At 42.8% G+C, this 22,245-nt stretch overlaps 1 protein-coding gene across 3 annotated transcripts; it reads right to left on the bottom strand.

Annotated features, from left to right (window-relative positions):
• Positions 1-340: 340 nt before the first annotated feature.
• LOC105696475 (choline transporter-like protein 1) lies at positions 341-20,762 on the bottom strand. 3 transcript variants are annotated; one of them, XM_023434448.1, is made up of 18 exons: positions 20,555-20,762; positions 18,927-19,321; positions 5,308-5,454; positions 4,268-4,381; positions 3,948-4,096; positions 3,783-3,857; positions 3,350-3,440; positions 3,173-3,236; positions 2,988-3,096; positions 2,714-2,822; positions 2,482-2,601; positions 2,267-2,392; positions 1,951-2,057; positions 1,629-1,885; positions 1,389-1,555; positions 1,178-1,270; positions 1,019-1,111; positions 341-918 (listed from the first exon to the last, which is right to left on the bottom strand). In XM_023434448.1, exons 3-18 carry the CDS (start codon positions 5,362-5,364, stop codon positions 847-849), a joined length of 1,803 nt encoding a protein of 600 aa, XP_023290216.1. In that variant the 5' UTR covers positions 5,365-5,454; positions 18,927-19,321; positions 20,555-20,762; the 3' UTR covers positions 341-846. The 3 variants fall into 3 exon arrangements, with proteins under 3 accessions (XP_023290216.1, XP_023290215.1, XP_023290217.1); XM_023434447.1 differs by having other exon boundaries at positions 18,927-19,236; XM_023434449.1 differs by lacking the exon at positions 18,927-19,321.
• Positions 20,763-22,245: the final 1,483 nt, after the last annotated feature.

The following is a 22,245-nucleotide window of genomic DNA, read 5'->3' as shown; positions in this document are numbered from 1 at the left end:
CACGGAGACGACACTTATCAGTCGCGGGCTCTCACGGTTAATTACCTGTCCGCATGTTTTTGGCGATAGTGAGATCGGTCCTGCGATTTTTAGTTACCGTGGAAATATGTAGATGGGTTTCGGGGAGATTATGGGAGAGAAAAGGTGAGGGGGTGGGTGTGGGAAAAAAAAAAAGAAAAAAGAAGTCATGAGTTTATGCTATCACCTGACGAATCGAGGGACTGGATAGAGTGCTCTCTCGTCGATAGGATTTATTTTCGTAACAACTCGGGGTTGTTTCTTCCTTTTTCTATAAAAAATGGTAAAGATAGCTAGGAGTATAAAAAATACGCGAGACCCGTACATGCTTCGAAACGCGTGTTCGCATGATATGACACGATATGAATATACATATTTATATATATATACTCGGTGCTACTCTGCGTTTGACTGATAACCTTGCGCTTTGACAGTCCTCGGATCCATTTAAATGGAATAAAGTTATTGCTATAATCTCGCAATTGTTACATATCGATAGGTCGGGGGTTTCGAGGATAGGCGCGAGTTTACGGGGGAGGGCAGTATTTTTTAATAGGAGTATCATGTACCTATAAGAATATATTTATGTATATAGAGTGTGGACTTTAACGAGACTCGATGATAAGACTGCCAACCGCTTGTTATCGGAAACGTGTTAAACTATCTGTCGCTAACCTTTGGCGACCCTCTTAAAAAATCATTCGATCACGCCTCGCTACTCTTATCAGTGATCAGTCGTACTTTTACGGTAATTAGGGGCGTTCCAGGTACCAATATCTGGACCGTACTTTTTAATGGCCGGTCCCTTTCAGTCTCCTTGTCAGAAATTCACTGCGAGCCACCTGATCGCTCTCGCTTCTCCAAAAGCTGCAAGGCTTTTTTACTGTTCTCCACGAATTCCTGTACATATAAGGAGATAACGTTAACGCGAGATATCCGACGTTTTTATTTTTTTTTATTTTTATTTTTTTTTCAATACTCTAGGTACCATGTCGCTTACCATAAGACGACGGCTCATGAAATACGGTCGGGTCACTCCGTCGTTCTTTGCACAATCTTCGCAGAAACAAATAAAGATCGTGTCTATGACCATCTGGAACGAGATAGACATTGCTTTGTTTATATGCCATTAATTATACGAGGTGTAATACGGCTTTACCTCGTAAATCGAGATGAAACAATGGGCTACGATGAATGCAAAAAACGCCGCCACCGCGATTGGCACCCACGGGTGATGGAGCCCATGCTTTTTCTGGGGATAATCAGAGATTAATATTCCTTTAGTTTCTTTCCCGCGTTTGTATGCCGAAGTACGGGATGAAGTATTTCACGTCAATCCTCGGGAGGGAAAATTTATGAGCTTTAATTACCTGCATTAAGTATACACCGGCGACGATTGTCAGGGCGACGACGAGAATTTTCCCTAGGAAGAGGACAAAATCCCCCACGCTGTTTATCGCGGCCACTCTTAGGATATTATTCGACAATGCCTGGAAGGCTTTTTTACCGCCTGTGCAGAAATTGCACCCATATATTGCTGTGGAGGAAGTATGTCGTATGAGTCCGCCATCTTGGCCAAGGCTTGATATGAGACTATGGAGAGTACTCACCGGTCTCTATGTACGCATTTCTCGTGAGAAATTTCAAGGCACATTCGAAACACCATAGGCAACAGTGACAGCACCATAGGATACCTTTTACGAACTGGTTGTCGAATTTCTTAAGCCGATTTTGTATGAAGGAGAGCATTGTTCTAATCAGTCGCACCAGACCGATGACCATTGCTCCGAAAGCCACGGTACCCAAGTGGTACCTCATTAATGTACAGAAACTCCTTATCACGGCAAATGACAATCTACTCTTATCCCTGGAAGGATCGGCTTGTTAGTTATGAATCGCTCGGAAATTATGAGAGTAATTGCATCTCGGTACCTTTTGAAGAACCACCGCGACACTGCACCTGCTATGACCATGTGTTGACATCCGAGGAAGAATTCGCACATTACGTAAAAGACAAAGAAATTGTACCATCTAGCCACCTGTAATTAAGGGGACATGAAAATGATACGATGCACCTAGGAGAAAGTAATAGCGTAATCCTAGGTAGTATGCATTTTTTGCGCGTTAAGGTAATTAACGAAAATCCCGCGTACGAGGGACATTGTTAGGTGCGTTTAATTTTAAAAGGCGTCGTTTAACAGTACAAGTGAGACGCGAGTACATGGATATAAGGTCGATTCGTACTAACCAGGATATAAGTATCTTTCTTGTAGTGGAAGTGATTTTTCCTGTTGACGTATAGATCACCTGCACTCTCGATCCACAGCATGCAAAAAATCCAGGCAATCAGGGAAACCCCGACTAAGGCGTAAGTCTGGAAATTTCCGAGCCGGGGAGAATTTGATAAAAAATGATTAAGTAATTTTATAACGTAGATGTACGGAGACCACGTGGAGTACTTACGTATACAGGCTGCAGAAGTATTACGGGCATAAAGGCGACGGCCTTTCCGGCTTCTCGAAACAGTTGCATTACCAGGGCAATTCTCTTTCGCATTACCAGTACCACCAGGGTCGTTATCACCTGAGAGTAACGAGATAATTAGTTTACCGCGTTAGCTTCAATTGCGCCGGGGGTAATTATTTCCTCGGAGGACGTAGAAGAGTTCCATTAATCCGATACGGATTTTACTCACGGCTAGAATGGTCATTAGGATCGAGTAAATTAAGTAATCCGTCACGCTCGCATCTTCCTCGTGTATCTTGCCCGTTTTTACGGCTTTTTTCTCGTCATACCACGTGTACCTGAAAACCAGACAGGTAGCGTATCAAACTTCATTGAAGTGATTTCAAACCCTTGAAGGATTATTATTCATACGCCTTATCGGAGACTGCCTTTAAGGTGTTTACTGAATTTTTTTCTAATCGGGATTTCATTGTTTAACTGACTGTTTTTACTGTAAAAGTTACCAAAGATAGCCGGCCCCGGCGTTGCTGCTGAACACCGCTCCAGCAAGTACCAAGTAGATAATGTATGCCACCAAGTATCGAAAAGCGATTAGGATGCCCAGGGAAATAGCTGAAACCGATTTTACGGCGTGATTAATTAATGACGGTACGGAAATAACAGTGGAAAATCACGTGATAATGATTACCCAGAGCGATCAGCAGGAGGTAAACCAATTCGTGCCAGGCGCTGCACAGATCACTCGCAGCCTCCTGTAAAAAGGGAACGAAGTTCTTTTTTTAAAAAAAAAAAAGAAACGTTATCCAAGCCTCGATTACTACGAACTACGATTAATTTGACGGTCTTAAACCGGTGACGGACTCACGTAGAAAAAATTCTGCAGGTTCATCGACTTTATTAAGGACGTCGTGCTGTCCGACACCTGTCTCGGAATGCATCGGTTTAGGAATATTACACTGTAAAGGGAATTAATTATTAAATAATTACAATGTATATTGGAAGTACCGTGCTGTTGTTAACTAACTCGTGTCTGATTACCAAGGGGCGAAATTAAATGACGTTAAATGATTCTTAGTCTCATTACGCGTGACTCGTGATCCTTAATGGGTTAATAATTTCGGGCATAAAGATATTTTATTTACGGGCAGTTAACCACGGGATATGGGCCATTATGTTATGTACATAAATATACTGGAACGTTAATTTAGACTTCGCGAGTACTTTTCAGGACGTGGGTGCATTTCCGGGATATGCGCGAGACTTTTTATGAGAAAGTTAATAACTAAGAGGATACGAACTGGACTTTGGGGTCGCAATTGGCCACGCAGGTTCTCGTCTTGATACCATTCACCCCAGCGGTCATCATGAGATACCTGAAATGCAGAATTAAAATGATAATGAATTTTTTTTAGAACCTCTAGTTTTAATCTCTCATTTTTTATACCTTTCCCGCGATTACTTACGGCAGTTTCGTCATGTCCGCACCTTTGCAGGAGAACTTCGGATCGTTTTCGAATTTTGTGACACGACCGCAGACGTTTGCACAGTCGTCGTAGCCATTGATTATCCTGAAGATGTCTCCCTTCTTAACGACCGTGCTAATCAGGAAACCCTGTGATTAAGAAAATAGTGTAGTAATTTTTTAGAGTTTAGAAATTAGAATTATGTTCGGCACATCGGTCGGATCTATGGCTTAAACTTTCCGAGGCCTTATTTTGGCCAAGAATTAAATTTCTGTCTTTATCAATTAATTGTAATATCGTCGTACGAAAATGCTACTCACGTAGAATGCAATTACGACCACTAGGATAATCAGGGCTATTAAGTCGGTGCATGATCTTCGTTTGACGAAAACCTGGTCCGATTCATCGGAACTGATGGTTTCGCTGGTCGAGGTCTGAAAGACGACATTTGACAATGTTAAGAGGAATTGACAGTACACCTGTCTCTGTCAAGAATTCTCAAGTAATACGGAAGAGCTTGAGGGACACTTTGACGTAAAGCCGACTCTCTTACGTTTGGGGAAGTACTTCTCATTTTCCTTGGTCCCGGTAATTGGCGTCATTTTTTAAATGAAAATTATACAGGCTAACCGAGGATTCATTTGGCAATTGTTCGGTTCATTGGGAAGATTAAAGTAGGAAATACAGGGTGGAGTGTAAATCCACGAGAGCATTTCGAGTAACAATTTACATGGGCGGTAAAATCCCGGCAGATTAGTTGTTAGCCGGTGATAATGAGGAAAGTAATGACGCACAAACTGGCAGTAAATTAATAACGAAAGGGCAACTTCGGTGCATCCGGTAATGCTTACCATCGGCGTAAATTCATTTGTTAATGACGTCATTTCACGGGACTTTTTGTACGGTACCATCTACAGGTGCGAATTGGAGTAATCGACGTCTGATTTAACGCGGAAAAGTGGGCGATAAAGTCGCGTTGGAGACTCATAAGTCAAACTAAGTAGAATTCTACAGATTGCGACTACTGTTTGCCGGTATCATCGTTTCCACGAGTATCGGACCTGTAGCACTAACACTGGGATAGAATCGGAGATTATCACTCTTGTGCTTATTCAACCTCAAGTCTTGTAGATCTACTTCTCTCCTTCCCAGATTAATTGAAATCTTATCAGCCTCGTCGTCGAAACGAGTACACATACAGCCTGCACTGGCAAATCCTTCCTTATCGAACGTAAATTGAAGCTCGCGAGATCCCTCCACAAAGTACCAAGGAATTTCAGCCCACCTTATCGCTTTTACTAACAGTTTCGTTAACTCCATATATACCGTCGAAAATTTAATTGAACAAACGTCGCCTTACCACAGGCCGGACCTTGGAGTCGGCGTCGTCGCTGCATCCGTCGCAGCAGCAGCCCATGGTGCAGGTCTGGTGGAGCAGCCCCTTGGACCCGACTTCCCGACTTGCATCGGTGGCCGCGGAAAGTCATCCGACAGGGGCCATGCCCACCTGAAACACCGAGACACCTTTTACCGAGGAGGCCTCGAGCGAACTGTTTTTATCGAGTAGATCTAGCCTGTCTCCCTGCTCGTGACTCCTATCAGGCCCTATATTGATCGCGGGTATCGTTACAGTCTTCCTGACTGCGCTATCGATCAATCCATCCGGTATATATATATTTTCTTTTTCCCGCGACAGTATCACTGACCGCGGTGCTAGGCAACGCGTTTCGGGCGTCGGAGCAATCCCCGTGGAAATTGGCACTGGCTGCAATTGCATCGGCCTCGGGGATGTACAGGGAAGTCGGGTCTGGAGGTCGCAGGACTCGGCAAGAGGCGCCACCCGATATGGAACGATAACGTCCCGATAAAGAGCGGAATTACGGACGAGCCAAGTCCCTGCGGCCCTCTAGACGCGGTTGTCACTCCACCACGACCAGCCGAATGGCCAATCGATACCTCCCGGAGATGTGCCGGCGTATCGCTGCATTATGAATTTCGAATGTCCTGCAGTCTGGCGTTTGACTGACTGATTGGAGGGGAACCAGTGGCCGGATATTTCGTCCTCTAAATCAGCTGGCCCGAGGTGACTTATCGCGGCTACGAGCCCCGGATGCGGATTTATCGCCGCGTGGGTTTATGCTCCGATGAAGAGTTTCGGACTCCATGGACTCCTTGCGTCCCGGGTACTTCGTTATCCCGGATATTCCGTGTACCCTCCCTAATGACAAAAATGAAGGATAAAGCGCCCTTAAGGATACCGATACTCACTTTGCATGCCACGTGCATTCGGGATGATGAATGCATCGCGCAGTCCTTAAGGGTACCGACATTAATGAACATTCTCCTCTATTAATTGTGCCGCGGGAATTTAAAAATATAAAAAATATATATACAGGTAATCAGCCAGGAAATTGGAAATGTGGGGGGAATGAAAATGAATTTGCGTGATCGAACGTAGAGACTCTCGATTGAATACTTGCGTGTATGGTGATTTCTTTCTTTTTTTTTTTGGTATGTTTCTTTAAATTACCGCATGTCAATTGCGTCTTTTTTCACGGATCCTTCCCGAGCTACCGGAAGGACTCTTCCTCTTGGCAGCTTTCCGGGGAACTGGGGCTCGGGGCTCCTCGTTGGCATCGTCGGCGCCGCATCGACCAACTAAACTGGGTTACCGGTATCTTTGCGAAAGGGGGAAACTGGAGAGAAAATGCCCGGGTGGGAGGATCGGAGGAATGAAGGAAAGTAGAAAAAGGCAGGAGAGACACGTCGGAGAAATGGGCACCGTAGTAAACGTTACCCGGAACCCTCGTGACCGCGTCACCGGGTATACTTGTAATTTACTGTAATCATAACGTGCACGCGAACGATAAATAGGACACATCGGTTATACGGCGTTTCCCGTTCGCCGCATAAAACCGCAAACATTATTCTTCCGGGGGCTTCCCCGAGAGTTTCGCGTTTTCCTCTGATTTTCACTCGACTTTAATTTTCATTCGGACCCTTTGCACATCTTTGGAAGGTCTCCCTTTTAAAATTCATATTTTCACTTCGTCTCGTGCCCTCGGTGAATTTCATTTTTGGAGCTCCCAGGTGAGAGTCAATTAAAGGGGCGCCAAAACTTTCAAAAGTATATTAATATACTCTGTCAGATGAAAGGAAATTCAATGTGAGGCATTTTTCTGTGATATCGGAGGGGTATTTTTTTAGACATTGATTTTGATATCGAATTTCAATCCGATATCTGTAATGGAAACGTGCGTTACACTTTCATGTTAAACGAGGGTCCTCGATCCCGGATTATTTTCAGGGCAGGATTTCCCTCATTTCCCGCGGCTTTCCACACATTTTCCAAGATGACCTGCAATCCCGTGAATGGATTTCGTTGCCATCCGGCCTCCTCGAGGCCGTCGCGCAATGCCGATTACGTCATATCACTTATCACTAATCCGCGATTTCATTCCGAGGATGGCGTTTCTACCGCACGGTTCCATCGCAGCTGACGGTTCCATTCTCCCGGAACGATATTACCGAATCGTTTCCGGTTCCAGTGTTTGCAAACGCGAGGAAACCCGAAAAAAAGCAAAGTCGAGCGATATCCCAATCCGAGGAGGGGAATTAATTAAAATTTCGATAGCGCCTCTCAATTAATCCCCGGACCGGTCTCCTGGTCTTTTCATGAGAAATCCTAAGTGGCCCTATTTAATTAACCATCTTGATAATTACCGGAATGTCGATGTCGCCCTACGATTAATTAGGGAATTAAAGATCGATCGAAGGAGCTCGATGCAATTAGTTTCGCGTGCGCGATCGCCCTGCGGGTTAATTAGTGGAGATTGGAAATTTTATATATATATATTCATGCATATGCAATTTGAATATATATATATGTACATAGTTTAAGGCTTAGAGGTTATCCAGAAATTCAATTCTCAAAACAGATTAGCTGACCCTCTTCAGATGACAAATGGGGGATTCTGCGGAACCGGAGATATCAATGCCAGGAAAGACCGAGGAAAAAGTATAAGGATACTCCAGTTCGACAGTAATCCCGGATTACTTGAACCGTGGATATATCGGTGAACGACGTTATCGTTTCGTCACACCTTTCGGCCCGACTCTGATAAGGACGATATGACTTTTTACGGCCGAACTTGCATCTTTACACGTGTTCGTCTCCTCGTAATGGCTCTGCCATTTGCCACCGACACATTCACAAAGCATCGATATCTAATGATAACGATTCTGTAAGATTAACCATAATTTCCCGATAATTTATCCTGGACAACTTCCGATCTAAAAATGGATGGGGACATTTCCGGAAGGATAATACAAAAACGTTTTTTTATACTTAATAACGCCGTTTTTATATACTTTCAGGAAATATTTATTGTTCGGCGATTACTCCCTCAAATGATTTTTATTAAGCGACGCTTTGTGCTCCGATGGCGATTACGTTAAACGTCACGATGATCTCTTTGAAGCACTTCCATTGTTCTAAAGAAATCCATATAAAGAGGCTCTATTACAGAAATATATAATTTTCTAATGCGGTCTCTCGGTACCGCTCAATGATTATTCCCTCTAAGAGCCTATCACCTCTGTTAACTTAAGCGGTACGTATGCACGAATGGAAACCTATCGGGACTACTAATTACCCCCGGTAAGTGCCAATATCGAAATCGGTGCCAATTGCGAGGGTAATGCCAGACCCATGAAATGGGACCGTAAAGCGGAAATGAAAATGCTCGGTCGATTCCGAGGGTGGGCCAATGAAAAATGAAATGCGGAGTTTTAACGAGAGGACCGTGCCGATGCTTAACGAATCGTGGAGGAGCTGGGGTACTTCCTGAAAGGGCCATGCCCATTGTGCTTTTCCCGTGCTTTTCCCTATCGCGGAGGGATGAGAAGACGTCAGGGGGATTTCTGAGTCACCGACCACCATGGGACATCCAGATCCCCCCAGCATCCATCAAGATCTCAGAGCCCATGGACCAGATCGCCCTAGTGACGCACGTGTTGAAATTTCTCAAGACACTTCTCAAACTGAAATGCCCTGGAAGAAAATCTCCCATGGGGCGAGGAACTCGAGTTACGGCTATTATGCCGCAACAATGGGAGGTGGGATAAAATCCGCTGATAGATCCTTTTTTTTTTTCTATTTTTTTTTTTTCATTCAGAAGATGCGCCTGAAAATTGTCGCGTACTTCTTTTATATCTATCTCCTAGACTAAAACATTGAATCGAAAAATAGATAAGTGAGGTGCGATAACTTCAGGGGATTTTATTCCTTTTTCTATCCCAAGATGCCTGTATTTAAAGTCATTGCCATTTCAACGCTGCTTTTCAGTAAATAATAAATAATCAAGAATGCGGAAAATTTCGGTACGTGTCGCCGTGAAAAATGAGAGGAATCGAATATCGAATTAACCCCCGGTCCAGCTCGGGTTAATCCGAGCCTGGCTCGTGGAGGTACAGAAGGAGCAACAAGAGCACGGAATGGGAGGGTTAATAGGGTTGGAAATAAATCAATGAATTGAATAAATAATGGGCAAAACGCGAAACGTGGAGATCCACATCGCCGTGAAAAATGAGAGGGGTCCGACATCGAATTAACCCCTGCGTCCCGTTTAATTCGAGCCTGGGTCGTGGAAATGCGCGAGAAGCGGGAAAATCAAGAAAGGGACCAGAGATAGGGAAATCGATGAAATAAAAAGTAAGTCGATAAATAAAGCAATCTACAAAGCGCGAAGTTTAAAATCCAGGTCGCCTTAAAAAAACGAGGGGCGACAGAAACCGAATTAACCCCCGCGTCCAGGTTAATCCAAGTCTGAAAGTGCATAAGAAAAATCAAGGAAAAAATAATCCACGGAGAGAAGTACGCATAAAAGGCACGGTAAATAAACATATAAATGTAATCCTGAAGCAACCCTAGTAGCACAAAATATTTTCTATATATTTAACGAATATCGTACATTTTGTATGCCTCGGCGGAGTTAATCCAAGTCTGAAAGTGCATAAGAAAAATCAAGGAAAAAATAATCCACGGAGAGAAGTACATATAAAAAGCACGGTAAATAAACATGTAAATGTAATCCTGAAGCAACCCTAGTAGCGCAAAATATTTGTCCTATATTTTCTATATATTTAACGAATATCGTACATTTTGTATGCCACGGCGGAGTTAACCCCCGGTTAATCCGAGCCTGGGTCGTGGAAGTGCATAAGGAGCAGCAGGGGCGGAGAGGAGAGGAGATAGGAAGGTTAAAGCCCGCTGATAGTGCGCAGTATCGAGGAATGCAGGGGGAGAAGCAGCCTCGGGAACATCGCGGAGAACAGCGGACATTACGTCCGGATAACCAGGACTGTACTTATCCCGTTGATTTAAGGTGGAGGGAAGCACGTCGAGGAACTTGATCGACGTCGGTAAAGAAGATTTTTCTAAATGCCTACGTAGCCGACGTTCGTTTTTATATTGACAGCTGGGTAGAATTATATTGGGTATCGCACTAAATGGCATACTTATATTGACAGCTGGGTCGAATTATATTGGGTATCGCACTAAATGGCATAACTCCACCTGTCGTTTTCGTACAATAATTACAAAGAAATCCAAGTAAAAATCCAGAAATCCTCTAGATTCGTGATTTCTGAGGCCCTAATTGGCTACAAAGGGACCCCCTGCGCCATCTGTGATTTCCAGGACAATTAAACTTTTCCTCCGAGACCTCGTATTTCCATCGTTTTGGCATAGAAGCGCATAAGACACTTTTTTTTGCCTTTATCCCGTTCAAATGCGAGTTTATCGATTACCAGAGTGTTCTAAATTGTCGTAAAATTGTCCTGATCCTTTCGTTTCTCATATCAGAGCCTTCGATGATTGTATATAGATCGAAGTATGAGAGCTCGAGGGCATTTTAGTTCGTGTATGGGGTAAATTAAAAAATGTCTTACAATTCTTAGGTGATAACGAGTCATGGTGTCAAAATTTCGGACAGTTTGGTCAAATACCTTTAATAAAAAATGTGGTATTCGAATCGACTGATTTGAAGGGGGTTTCACTTCACCTTAAGGTCCAGCTAATCAGAGATATTGCCGGGAGTCCTCTCGGCGAGTCCCTTATCAGCGCGACCAATGCGCGTGGGTGATATCAGAGTGGAGACTGACATGACTCACCGATGCTCCGAAAGGAACGAGGGGCTTCCACTCGGAAGCGATCGCTTTTCAATCGATCGACTGCTTTCCCTGTTTCGCCGAGTCGCCTCTCTCCGATATGCCCCAAACCGTGATAACCCGCGCTCCTTATCACGAGTTGCTTATGTCAGCAAGGCCGCAGTCGAATAAATTAACGTCTAAGCTCCTCGGTCTGCGTCTCTTGGTCGTGAAGTATTTATATGATGATATTTCAGGAAGTACGAAGTTGAATTATTGAAACCCGGGGAAATTATTTTAATCCTTTTAACCTTTGACCCAGGATTTATTAATCGAAATTTAAAAAGTCGAAGATTACTCCAAGAACTGCGAATGGCATCGCGATACTTCGAGGGGGGTCTTTGACTCAAAAGCGATTGCTTTTCGATCGATCGAAAGCTTTTAGTGTAACTCTTCCGGTACGTCGTATTAATATCATACGTAATCCCGCACTCCCGTAAAACGTTTATGACGGCATATAATGCTTAGTTGGAAAGGGAAACGATTACAAATGGTACCTATACGTATCGAGAAAATAAGAATTATTAGCCATAAAGGCCAGTTCTCGAAAGAAAAAAAGGAATATTTCCGAGCCCCTAAAAAAATAACTTAACACGTGACTTTGACATACGAGAAGTGAAAAAGTGCTTTCGACACTTTTCAAGATTTATCGTTAATAAACATTTTGAAATGCCCTCCGTCCCTAACTTGCGGTCCTGTTATAAAAATTAAACCATATTTCCAAATTAATTTTAATCTGGTATTTTCTCATTAATTCATGTAATACCGATTTTTAATTAAATCTCCGACCTGTCGTTTCATAATGAGTTGGAAGGATAATGGCCACCTTAATTAATTAACTAACGTTCATATCAATATTACGCAAGTAAGTACTCTTGGTATTTTAAGGAAAACTTCATCTCAGACTCGCAATCAGAGTTTCGCGAAAGTCCAGACTATATCGATAACCTATTCGCCTTAAACTCTCATTTAAACTGAAATGGGACTTCTTAAAAGGAAAACATTTGCTCTAGTTGTTAACTTTAACGGAGACTTTAATTCGGTAAACCACGCCTTGCTCCGAAAGAAACTCCATTCATTGAACATCACTTCCAAGTTCATTAACATTCGAAAGTTCTTCTTCAAACTCTGCATATCAATTTGTATCGGCATCCGAATCATATAATAAAAAATTATCATCCAGAATATTGCAATATAGTTACAAAGTTTACACGTAAATCTTCTAAATAAAAAAAGGAAGCCGCACGATATAACACATAGATACCCTGTTGTGATAACGAGCCGGTAATATTAAATTAATTAAATATCTTAATAAACAAGGATAATAACAAGAATTAACGTCTCCAAAATTAGTCCTAAGATCCCTGATTACTCTGCATAACTTGTAAGTAATTGATTATAAAATTGAACAAGCTTTTCTCTAATAACACGCAACTGTTCCGAAACACGCAGACTGTACTTATACACCGAGCACGTTGTTTTACAATTTTACAATTAAAAATACTTAAAGTTATTAAAAGTTTGCGGCACCAACCATTGAACCAAAGAAATATCCCATTGAATGGTATCAAAGAAATGTCATTAACAATCGGAGGAATATTTCCCTGAAATAAAGTCAAATAAATTGTATGGCAATGTCTCCACAGAATTATGATAATTAATTTCAGTGACATAATTATTCTTCGAAGTAAGAAAATATTTCTTTGGTTCAGTGACACCCTTTTTACTTCTTTCCTAGTTTTTTCTTGTTACTGTCTATAAATAAATTATCAGAAATTTGAAAAACATTCCTGATAACACACAGGTAGGTCGAAGCATGCGTTCACTCCATGTATCACGGTCTTTATCGGTTCTTTAATACCGTACTTATAACGCGCACATGGAAAAAAGGAACAAGTGTACTAACCACTACTTATTGATGGTTGGGAGCCGAGAATTATGTAGTGGGTTCGGAAAACCTGGTGTATGCAAGCTCCTTAACCATACCCTGCAACATCGCCCCATAATGGACTCCCATACCTGTTTGTACCGCTTTCGTGATAAAAACGGAAAAATATTGCGTTACAAAATAGCTACCTCGTAGATGCACCGCTGCAAGTGCGATCCATGCATTAGAAACTTGCCTTAAGGCCCCCAAATAACATCAAAGTGAACAATCGCTTTAAATCAGCCCACCGATAACACCGAAAAATAAAATGGAAAAAAGAACAACAGTATTACCTGGTTTGATAATTAAAAAAAAATTGATTGGATTTCCTAGCCACCGAGAGGGTGCATCGTTTCATTAAAAAGATGTCCTCTAATTAAAAACAATAAAGTACCACCTGATACGGGATGAAATTAATTATAACGCATCTTATCAGTAGATCCATGATGAACATCTCCATTACCTAAGAATGGGATGAAAGTAAGAAATCGACCTCAATGTCCATTTAAAAAGGTATTGACGTCGTATAATAATAGCTCGAAAAGGTATTTATTGAAAGGCAGATTACTGAGGAAAATATCCCTAATTAATGTCAGAGGTCTCTTTACGTCGGAGTTACATAAACATATGAATACGTAATTCATCCTGGCACGCGTAGGGTTCGAGGGGATTACCTCTTCGGGGATCTGTAATTGACTAATGTGCCAGTTATAATTAATTCTGCCCAGCTCCGGGCTGGACAAACCAATCAATCCTCGATACGTTACTCCACGTGGCAAATCCAATGACCCGACGTGCAGTCCGCAATATTTCGCAGCAAAGCTCACGGTTGGCGCACTTCTATCACGATTTCGAGAACTACGGTGTAGCCGGCATTGTCATCGGGCTGGGCCGATGACACCGAATCAATCGGCGCGATTCCCGGAGGATTCTCCTCGCAAAATCCAACCCTCGTATATCTGTCTTCTCCCTTGACACGCATCGCTCCAGATTTGACGTTTCCTCGCGGATTGTGCGACGCGCGGAATCGCCGTTGTGTCCTAGACGTCGCTCGATTCCTGGCATTCGAGAGGCCGCTCGATTCCCGGCGTTTTCATCGCTCCAGATTTGACGTTTCCTCGCGGATTGTTCGACACGTGGAATCGCCCTTATATCCTAGACGCCGCTCGATTCCTGGCATTCGAGAGACCGCTCGATTCCCGGCATTCAAGAGGCCGCTCGATTCCCGGCGGATCGGCGCGAATCTTTCCAGAGGTGTAACGCCCCATGTTTTCAATGTTTCCAACGTTTTCAATGTTCCCATCGCTCCACATTTGACGTTTCCTCGCGGATTGTTCGACCTGCGGAATCGCCCTTGTATCCTAGACGCCGCTCGATTCCCGGCATTGAAGAGGCCGCTCGATTCCCGGCGGATCGGCGCGATTCTTTCCAGAGGTGTAACGCCCCGCCTTTTCGATGTTCCCCGGCGTTTTCAATGTTCCCAATGTTTTCAATGCCTCCGATATTTCCCGGCGAGGGGTTCCATGGATCGGGTTCTCCGAGGATTTCGGTACCAGAATCAGCGCACCGACTCTATTGTTGCGCGCGCGATGTATGTACGTACACCGGCATCCCGCCGCAAACGGCTTCCGGCTTTCAAGATTAAATATTTGCGGAAGGGGAAAATTTCGGGAATGCGGGGGGGTTTGATCCTGTCATAAATCCGGCATCGATTGAATTAAATATTACCCGGAGTGACGGAAGGCATCCCTAAAGAGCCTCTCCGTGACAATGATCCTTTGCATCCTTGCGCCCATAAAAAAAACATCCTCCTACAACCTTTTGACATTTTAGACATTTTTATAATTGATGGGAGGTGGCTTTACGGAGGTCTTGTTTCATGAAATAAACGTACCGATCATTGGACTTGCGCGTGGGAGTAAAAAACAAATTATGTAATGCGTGCAATGAGGAAAGGAAATATGGGAATTTAATCCCAATCTTTGGTATCAAATCGTGATGGTAATTTAATCGGCGATTCTGCAAGCCACGATTCCGTGTTACACATTCATTTAGCTCGTTTTGAATCTCGTGGAACTTTCGGATGATGTTGAGAGATCCTTGTAATGATTCCTGCATGCCGCAAACGGATGGCTGTCACGCAATGTACACGTTTTTCCCTACATTTGCGGTTTGCACACGCATCTCCGTGACGGTTTATCTCCCCAAATTAACAGATCGGCCGTTCGTTCGCTATGCACCCTGACGTTTTATCTTGAATTTCGGGAGGGATTATCTGGAGCAAGGAATCATCAATTTCTGTCAAGGTGTAATCAGTACCTAGGTAAATTGATCGATGCAGTCCGTGTTCAATTTTGCCCAGTCCTCGGTGATATTAATAATTTAATCTGAATCCGTCGAAATAACTGAAACTCGATTTCTGGACCGTAAAAAGAAAATGTACTCTAATCAGTTCTATGAGAAATATGGATTTATTCCTTTCGTCACATGTTCATGTAAACAAAAATTATTTCCTTCTGTTTTTTAATCCGGGATATTTTATCTCGTATTTTATTACTCGTATTGCATTATTTACTTAAAATCAGATACTAGAGATTTATTCATAAATATTCAGCGTCATTTTACTTGAACCGAAGAGGAAAAAAAAAGAAAGGAAAATTCGGTATTAAGTTTCAATTTATGAAGCACTGATGCGAGTCCAATTTGATCCGATAAAAATCGGCAAATCCGATTATATTAGGCCGGCTTAAATTTGCGAAATCGGTGAATCACTTTTTAATGCACTGCCGGTGAAAGAAAGAAAAATGGCATTGTCAATAAAAGTTGCGAAATTTCCAAGTGCGTTCGTATCGCGGCTTCGCGGAAATGAAATATTAATTCCGGACTTGGGAAGCGAGATCGATTAATCGATTACATTCCATTTTCGTGGAAGATGCCAGACCGAAAATTATATCATGAGTAATTAGGCAAGGTAATTGCAGGAAAATAGACTGCCAATTATTTTTAGCTCGAGTCGCAAAACTTTAACGATCTTCTCGTGGAATATTGAATCACCAGAAATTCGATCAGACATTACGACAGGAAACAGTAATCGAAACCAATCGGCTATATTGAATAAAAAAATTATTCTTGAATTAGGAATAATAGAAAAATTAAATGGAGGATCACCAAGGCGCCCAAGGTAGACATATCTATTTTCCTTGTTAAACACAACTTCACCGTGAGCTTATTCCAGTAATATTAACCAGACTTTATGAGTCACAGAATATCCCGATAAACCTGACGCATACATAAAAAATGAAAAAAGATATTTCAAAACAGTGATATGGGAGAAGTGGCCCTCCACTTCGGCCTTTTTGTTTATGCCTAATGTGTTTCTTCGGCCTGGCATGACTTAATGTTTAGTCTTCGCCGTTAAAGCCTAAAGTAGATTAAACATCCGATATAAACGGTTTAGTTTATCATTGAAACGCGATATGGGAGTACTTGCACATGACGCATGGGATTACAGACTGACTGTTGCTCCTTTCATTCCTCTCCCTTCGGGTCCTCAGAAACTGTTTCAAAGGCAACTTTTCTACACTCCTCCTGGAGCAATTTTCCGAAGTAACTTTAGGAGAAAACTACTTTCCCGGGTTTACGTGACTCTACGGTGCATCGCCTGTAGATTGCATCGCACAGTGGAATCTAACACGCAGGGAGAGACGGAAAATGGGAAGGAAATAGAAAAGTCGAAAAGACAAGGGTGAAAATAAAGGAGACGGCAGACTCTCCTCCTGTAGTCATGGAAATTCTATTGACCCGTCGTATTGGTTCCGAAGGCATTTTCTCTCGAAAAAGTTCCTCGGTTCGACGATGGGAAAATTTCCCATTCCCCACCGAATGACATAACATATAGACTCGTTGAAAAGAAAACTCCCCCCGATAACAAAAAAAAATAATTTCCTTTTACAATGCTAAACGACACACGTGATTGACAAAAATGGGAGGTTTTGATTTTCGGGGGTTTTTCGAGCGGGGTAAAATAAAGCCTATACTATGTAACAACGATGATAAAAAATGCAAGTACAATGCAATGAGTAGATGAGATTTATGCGGCCTTCTATCAGATTTCATTCGGTGAGTTCAGACCTTGAAGATGATGTTGCCGAAAGCTTTGTTCGTTGATAAAGAGGCCTTCCTGTTGGCCGTCTAGATTTGACGTTTCTTTCTTTGTCCAGAGTGACATATAACGATCAATAGACGCAAAATACCTTAATTCGTCCCTTGACAAACCAAGTATCATGCAATTTACTAAATGAATGTTAATGCCAGGCGGAGGCGTACACAAGCCAACGTCGCTTGTCATGTCGAGCTAATTGCACGTTTCAGAATCTCGGAGGATTCATTTGACATTTCTCTTTTCCGACCTAGTGGTAATTTCCTGGTGTTTTACATTTCAAACTAGGACAGTACTTTACTGTCTGGTGGTACTTAAACGGGTGGCCTTGCGAGGTATCGTCTCAGGAATTGCAAAAGCAAAGGACTTCTCAAGACTGGCCAGGAACTGGAGCATGACGATGTAGGGGAAAAAAAATGGACACCTGTAATAATGTCATTACAGAAACACGTGGGGAATGTCACCGAGCTACCTAGGAAGAATAACGTCCCCGGGAGAAAAAGAATCTATTCCGTCCGCATGAAAATATGAAAATAATTCAGTACGTTCACGTTGCAGTCTGTCATTTACTTAATTGCAGTTTCATGGCCTGCACCTTTCCGAGTGTCGTATACCGGAAATTCCGGAGAGAAAGAAAGGAAGAAAGGGAAAAAGGAAGGAGACTCGGAAATCGGGCCGAGAATAAGGACACCTTAATGAAAACGTTCCATTTATTCGTTCGGAGGAACTACCCCGAGGGAAATGTTAGAAAGTAATAATGGTAAAAATGTTGGAATGACCTTAACAATCTCCGGTCCGATGAACAAGAGACCGAGGTGTCGAAATCTCGAGAAACTACAGGTGACTCATTTTAAGTCGCATTATGTAAGGAGTCCAAAGCCCATTACTCGAGGAAAATACATGGAGCGCTTTAAACAACCGACAAACCTCGGGAAAATTATTTAAACCTCGATGGGATTAATATCTTGACCTCCCTGAGGCTCAACGACCCACTAAACAAATTATTAAATATTAACCAATCGAGTCTGAATTACAGACTCGTAAGGACATTATAATCACGTTACATAAATGATATAAAATAAATAAAAAAATACATGGACAGCTTTAAACAACCGACAAACCTCGGGAAAATTGTTTAAACCTCGACGGGATTAATATCTTGACCTCCCTGAGGCTCAATGATCCACTAAACAAATTATTAAATATTAACCAATCGAGTCTGAACTACAGACTCGTAAGGACATAATTATATTACATAAGTCATGAATAATACCTCCAAACAATACAATTTTTCCTTCCCTGTCATTACTCAGTTTTGTGGAGATCTCTAAATGGCTTTTAAATTACAGGACATGATTCATAAGGCCGAGGGGAATTCTCTAAATTTTCCATTGTCTCCGAAAGGTTGCCTCGTGTCATAACACATTGGCAAATTTGTCCCGTTTGAAATACTGAGTACCGGCGAAAATAATGAAATTCTTAAACTGATTGCAAACTTGTATCGTGTATCGTCATGGACGTGATTCATGTCAGCGGCGATCAGGAATAGAATTTAAAATGACGTGAATTCACGTCAGCGGCGACCAGGAATAGAAGTTGAAAAGACGTGAATTCACGTCGCCGGTCACGAGTGTGTTAACAATAAATGATTAACCATGTCAGGGGTAATGTTCACTAAACTTACCTGTGAGGCTATGTGGACGAGCGTTCCTGTTCGCAGCGTTGATAGGCTCAATTTCTCGAACACGGCAGACCTCGATCGATAGATCGAATCGAGGGACTATCGCGTTTCACGTAAACACGTCAAGCGCCGGCAACGGGCACTTATCAGAAGAACCCGGGGAATTGGGAAAACTTTTCCCGAGTTAAAGGCACCAAAGTGACGTCGAATCGCTTCGCCGAAGTTGACGGACCTCGGGGATTGGTAACTTTGCGCATCAGGTGGTATCGTCCAATTCGTGTTTTATGCGCTCTTTTTGCACGTATCCCTGCGACTTATCCAAGTAAACGAGGCTTATCAAATGTCCACTCCGCGGCGGCGATAAAAAACAAAGGGACTTAACACTATTTCGTGTATACCTATTTCGACCGAAAGGTTTCGATGAGCAGGAGGAAAATGATACCGGTAAATAAATTTCAGAATTATTATACGAACATTCAAAACATTAATTGATAAAAAAAAAATGATTAAACTTTGAAAAGAATTTCAAGGTAAAATTTTAAAAGTTGTCTTTCGACAAGGTGGAAGTCACGTGCCGGAGCGATCGGGGAGGGAGGAGGTTAATCGGTGAAAAATAATTAACTCTAACTGGAGGAGGGGAGAATTAATAATTCCTGGGCTCCTTCTACGCATTGCAATTCCATACCGTCCGTGAACCGTGAATTTCCATTTCATGTCCCGCGAATCGAGCAGGAACAATGGCTTCCGCGGAAGGTTAACCCAAGTCGAGCGTAACCTGCAGTTAAAATCATTTTACCTGGCCAATAGAGGCGATAGTGGGTTAAGGTAAATCGGCACTTCCGGTTCATACTTGACGGTAAAAATGACGACGCGGGTTACTCTTTATCTGCCTATTGTACATCATGACGAACAATGGCCCATTCGCGGCGCGAGGGCGACTCGCGATTCCCTTCCCACCGATTACACGTTCCAGGTCGTTTTTCAATACCTAACTCTTAACAACAAATTCCCAGGGTTAGACATTACACGTGGGCCACCGATTTCCCGCCCAGATTGCTCAAGGCACGGTGGAAATGGAAATGATAACAGGACGGGTGACAATGGCCGACTCTCACGTGTACCGTAACACCTGACCTACACCAACGATTCCTCTCAACATCAACAATACCCGCTATCATATGCAAAACTGAAACCTCCCAAAAGTAGACATCCTTTTAAATCCAGAAAAAAAATAAAAACCTCGATTAATATGAAAATTAATAGTGGACAGTTCGTATATCGATCCAACGTACAAACATGGTAACATAACCAAGGATAATTAATAACAATCCTTAACATGGATCTTCCACTTCCAACGCGCATGTCGACCACGCACCTACTTTCCTCCTGTGTACCGTTCCCGGGGTTCAATTTTTCCCCGTTTCTTTTTTTTTTCCTCTCTTTCAAGGATCTCGCGAAATCCCCGACAATGTCCACTTTCGGGAAATCCCGCGTATTGCCCCTAAATTAATTCCGATCACAACCGGTGACTTGGAGCATCAGGTGGTTCCTGGCGACTTGTTGCACCTGTGCCGGGCGCAAGAAAAGATGGACCTTGAGATTTTCGAGTAGTCACCTCGATCGGTACTTACGGGGTCGTGTCTCACCAAGCCACGTGGCACCCACGCGAAATACAAAAATCAAGATATAGGAAATATAATAGAAAAATCGGCGGGCCCAGGGTGGGATATTTCGAGGCCGCGGACGGAATGAAACCGCAAGAGAACGAGCGGACCTCGCGGGAATTCTTCGTTAACTCTCGTTGCCGAGAGACCGGAGTAGACTGTCGGAGAGCGCTCGCTTGCGATACTAGGTGTCCGGCATGTAGTATGCACTATGCGTGCAGCATACTATGCTCGCGCGAGCGTGGAGGCCGAGCTCCAGCGGAGCTCGAAGGAGGGATCGGCACTCGCGATCATCGCCTTCTTCGAGCAGCTTTCAACCGGTTTATATTATTCTACGTGTCAAGCTGTAGTCCAAGAACATTGCGACTTGACGAATTAAGGTGATATGAAAGGGTCATTTTATATTGTTATGCCGTGAGGTATTTTTTTTTTTTTTTTGAGGAATTGCGACAATTTTATACCACTTTCATAATTAATTCCTTGATAATTTATATCAATTTTTCATAATTCCTTATTTATTTTCACGTCGAATACTATTGGTTCATGACGACATTTACGATTGACGCTCCTCAGGAGCCGAGAGAGCAGGAGTAAGGATAGGACAAAGGGTATTCCTGTTACAAGATACAATTTTGCTGGCATAGAACCAACACTGTAAACCGGTGTCTATCAACGTTTCCAGGGTCCGGCGAGTGATAAAAGATTAAAAGGGAGTCACAATGTTAGGGCATGACAATATATATAAAACTACAAAATATTTATATAACTTATCTCCAAACTGAGTGCATCGAATAATTTGAAAATTTAATTATGAAAACCGTAAGAACACCCTGCTCGTGAGATTTCTTTTTTACAAATAAATGTACTTATCTCGGTCAAGAACCAAAAAAGACATTTATTTACTTTCAATTTTTTTCTCTCTTAGAAAAATGAAATTTCACGGGCAGCGCGTTTTTCCTTGGCGCCTCCATAATCACGTGTTAAAGTTTCAGATAATTCGGTGCACCCAGTTTGGAGGAAACTTTTATGTATATATAATTTTACACCTTAAGGTGATGTGAAAGTGTGATATATATACGCGTAAGAATTAATATCCCCTTAAGAGGCGACTTTATAAACGCGAGATGATCTACGCCAACCTTAGTCGGCTTATCAGAATATGTCGGGTATTATCCAGGGCGCATCTTCACCTCCTGGCCTTTGGTCCATATCGGCTCGGATGGTGGACATACACCTCGACATTTATGGCCGAAACGGAGCATCGCCGTCGAGCTGGCACATAGGCCGGCGACATTGGAGATCCATTAGGAGGTCCGTAATTAGCTTAACGAAGATTGGACCTTAGTAGATTAGAAGTTCCCCCATCAGGAGCATTGGGCGACACGTAGAAGTAAGCGTCACGGTCGACGGGCTCCCCTGGGATCGTCTCTGTGATCTTAAACATCAGCTAAAGCTGAATTCTGATCCGGAGATGAAAGCTGACGATGGGATTAAGTAAACCTCGTTACGTGCGCCATGACGGTGGTCCCCTTCTTTCGGGGGATTTAAAGCGCCTGGCTGCGCATAAATGTACTTAACCCTACCGCCGGCCACTTGTATTTGTACAATGTGCGGCAGAGAGAGTACGTCGGAGTGAATTATGGATTATGACGCGAGTC

Source organism: Orussus abietinus, unplaced genomic scaffold, assembly GCF_000612105.2.
Source record: "Orussus abietinus isolate OABI.00-Male unplaced genomic scaffold, Oabi_2.0 scaffold15, whole genome shotgun sequence".
Lineage (NCBI taxonomy): Eukaryota > Metazoa > Arthropoda > Insecta > Hymenoptera > Orussidae > Orussus > Orussus abietinus.
The sequence above is the reverse complement of the archived record's forward strand: the minus strand, read 5'-3'. Positions and strand labels throughout refer to the sequence as shown.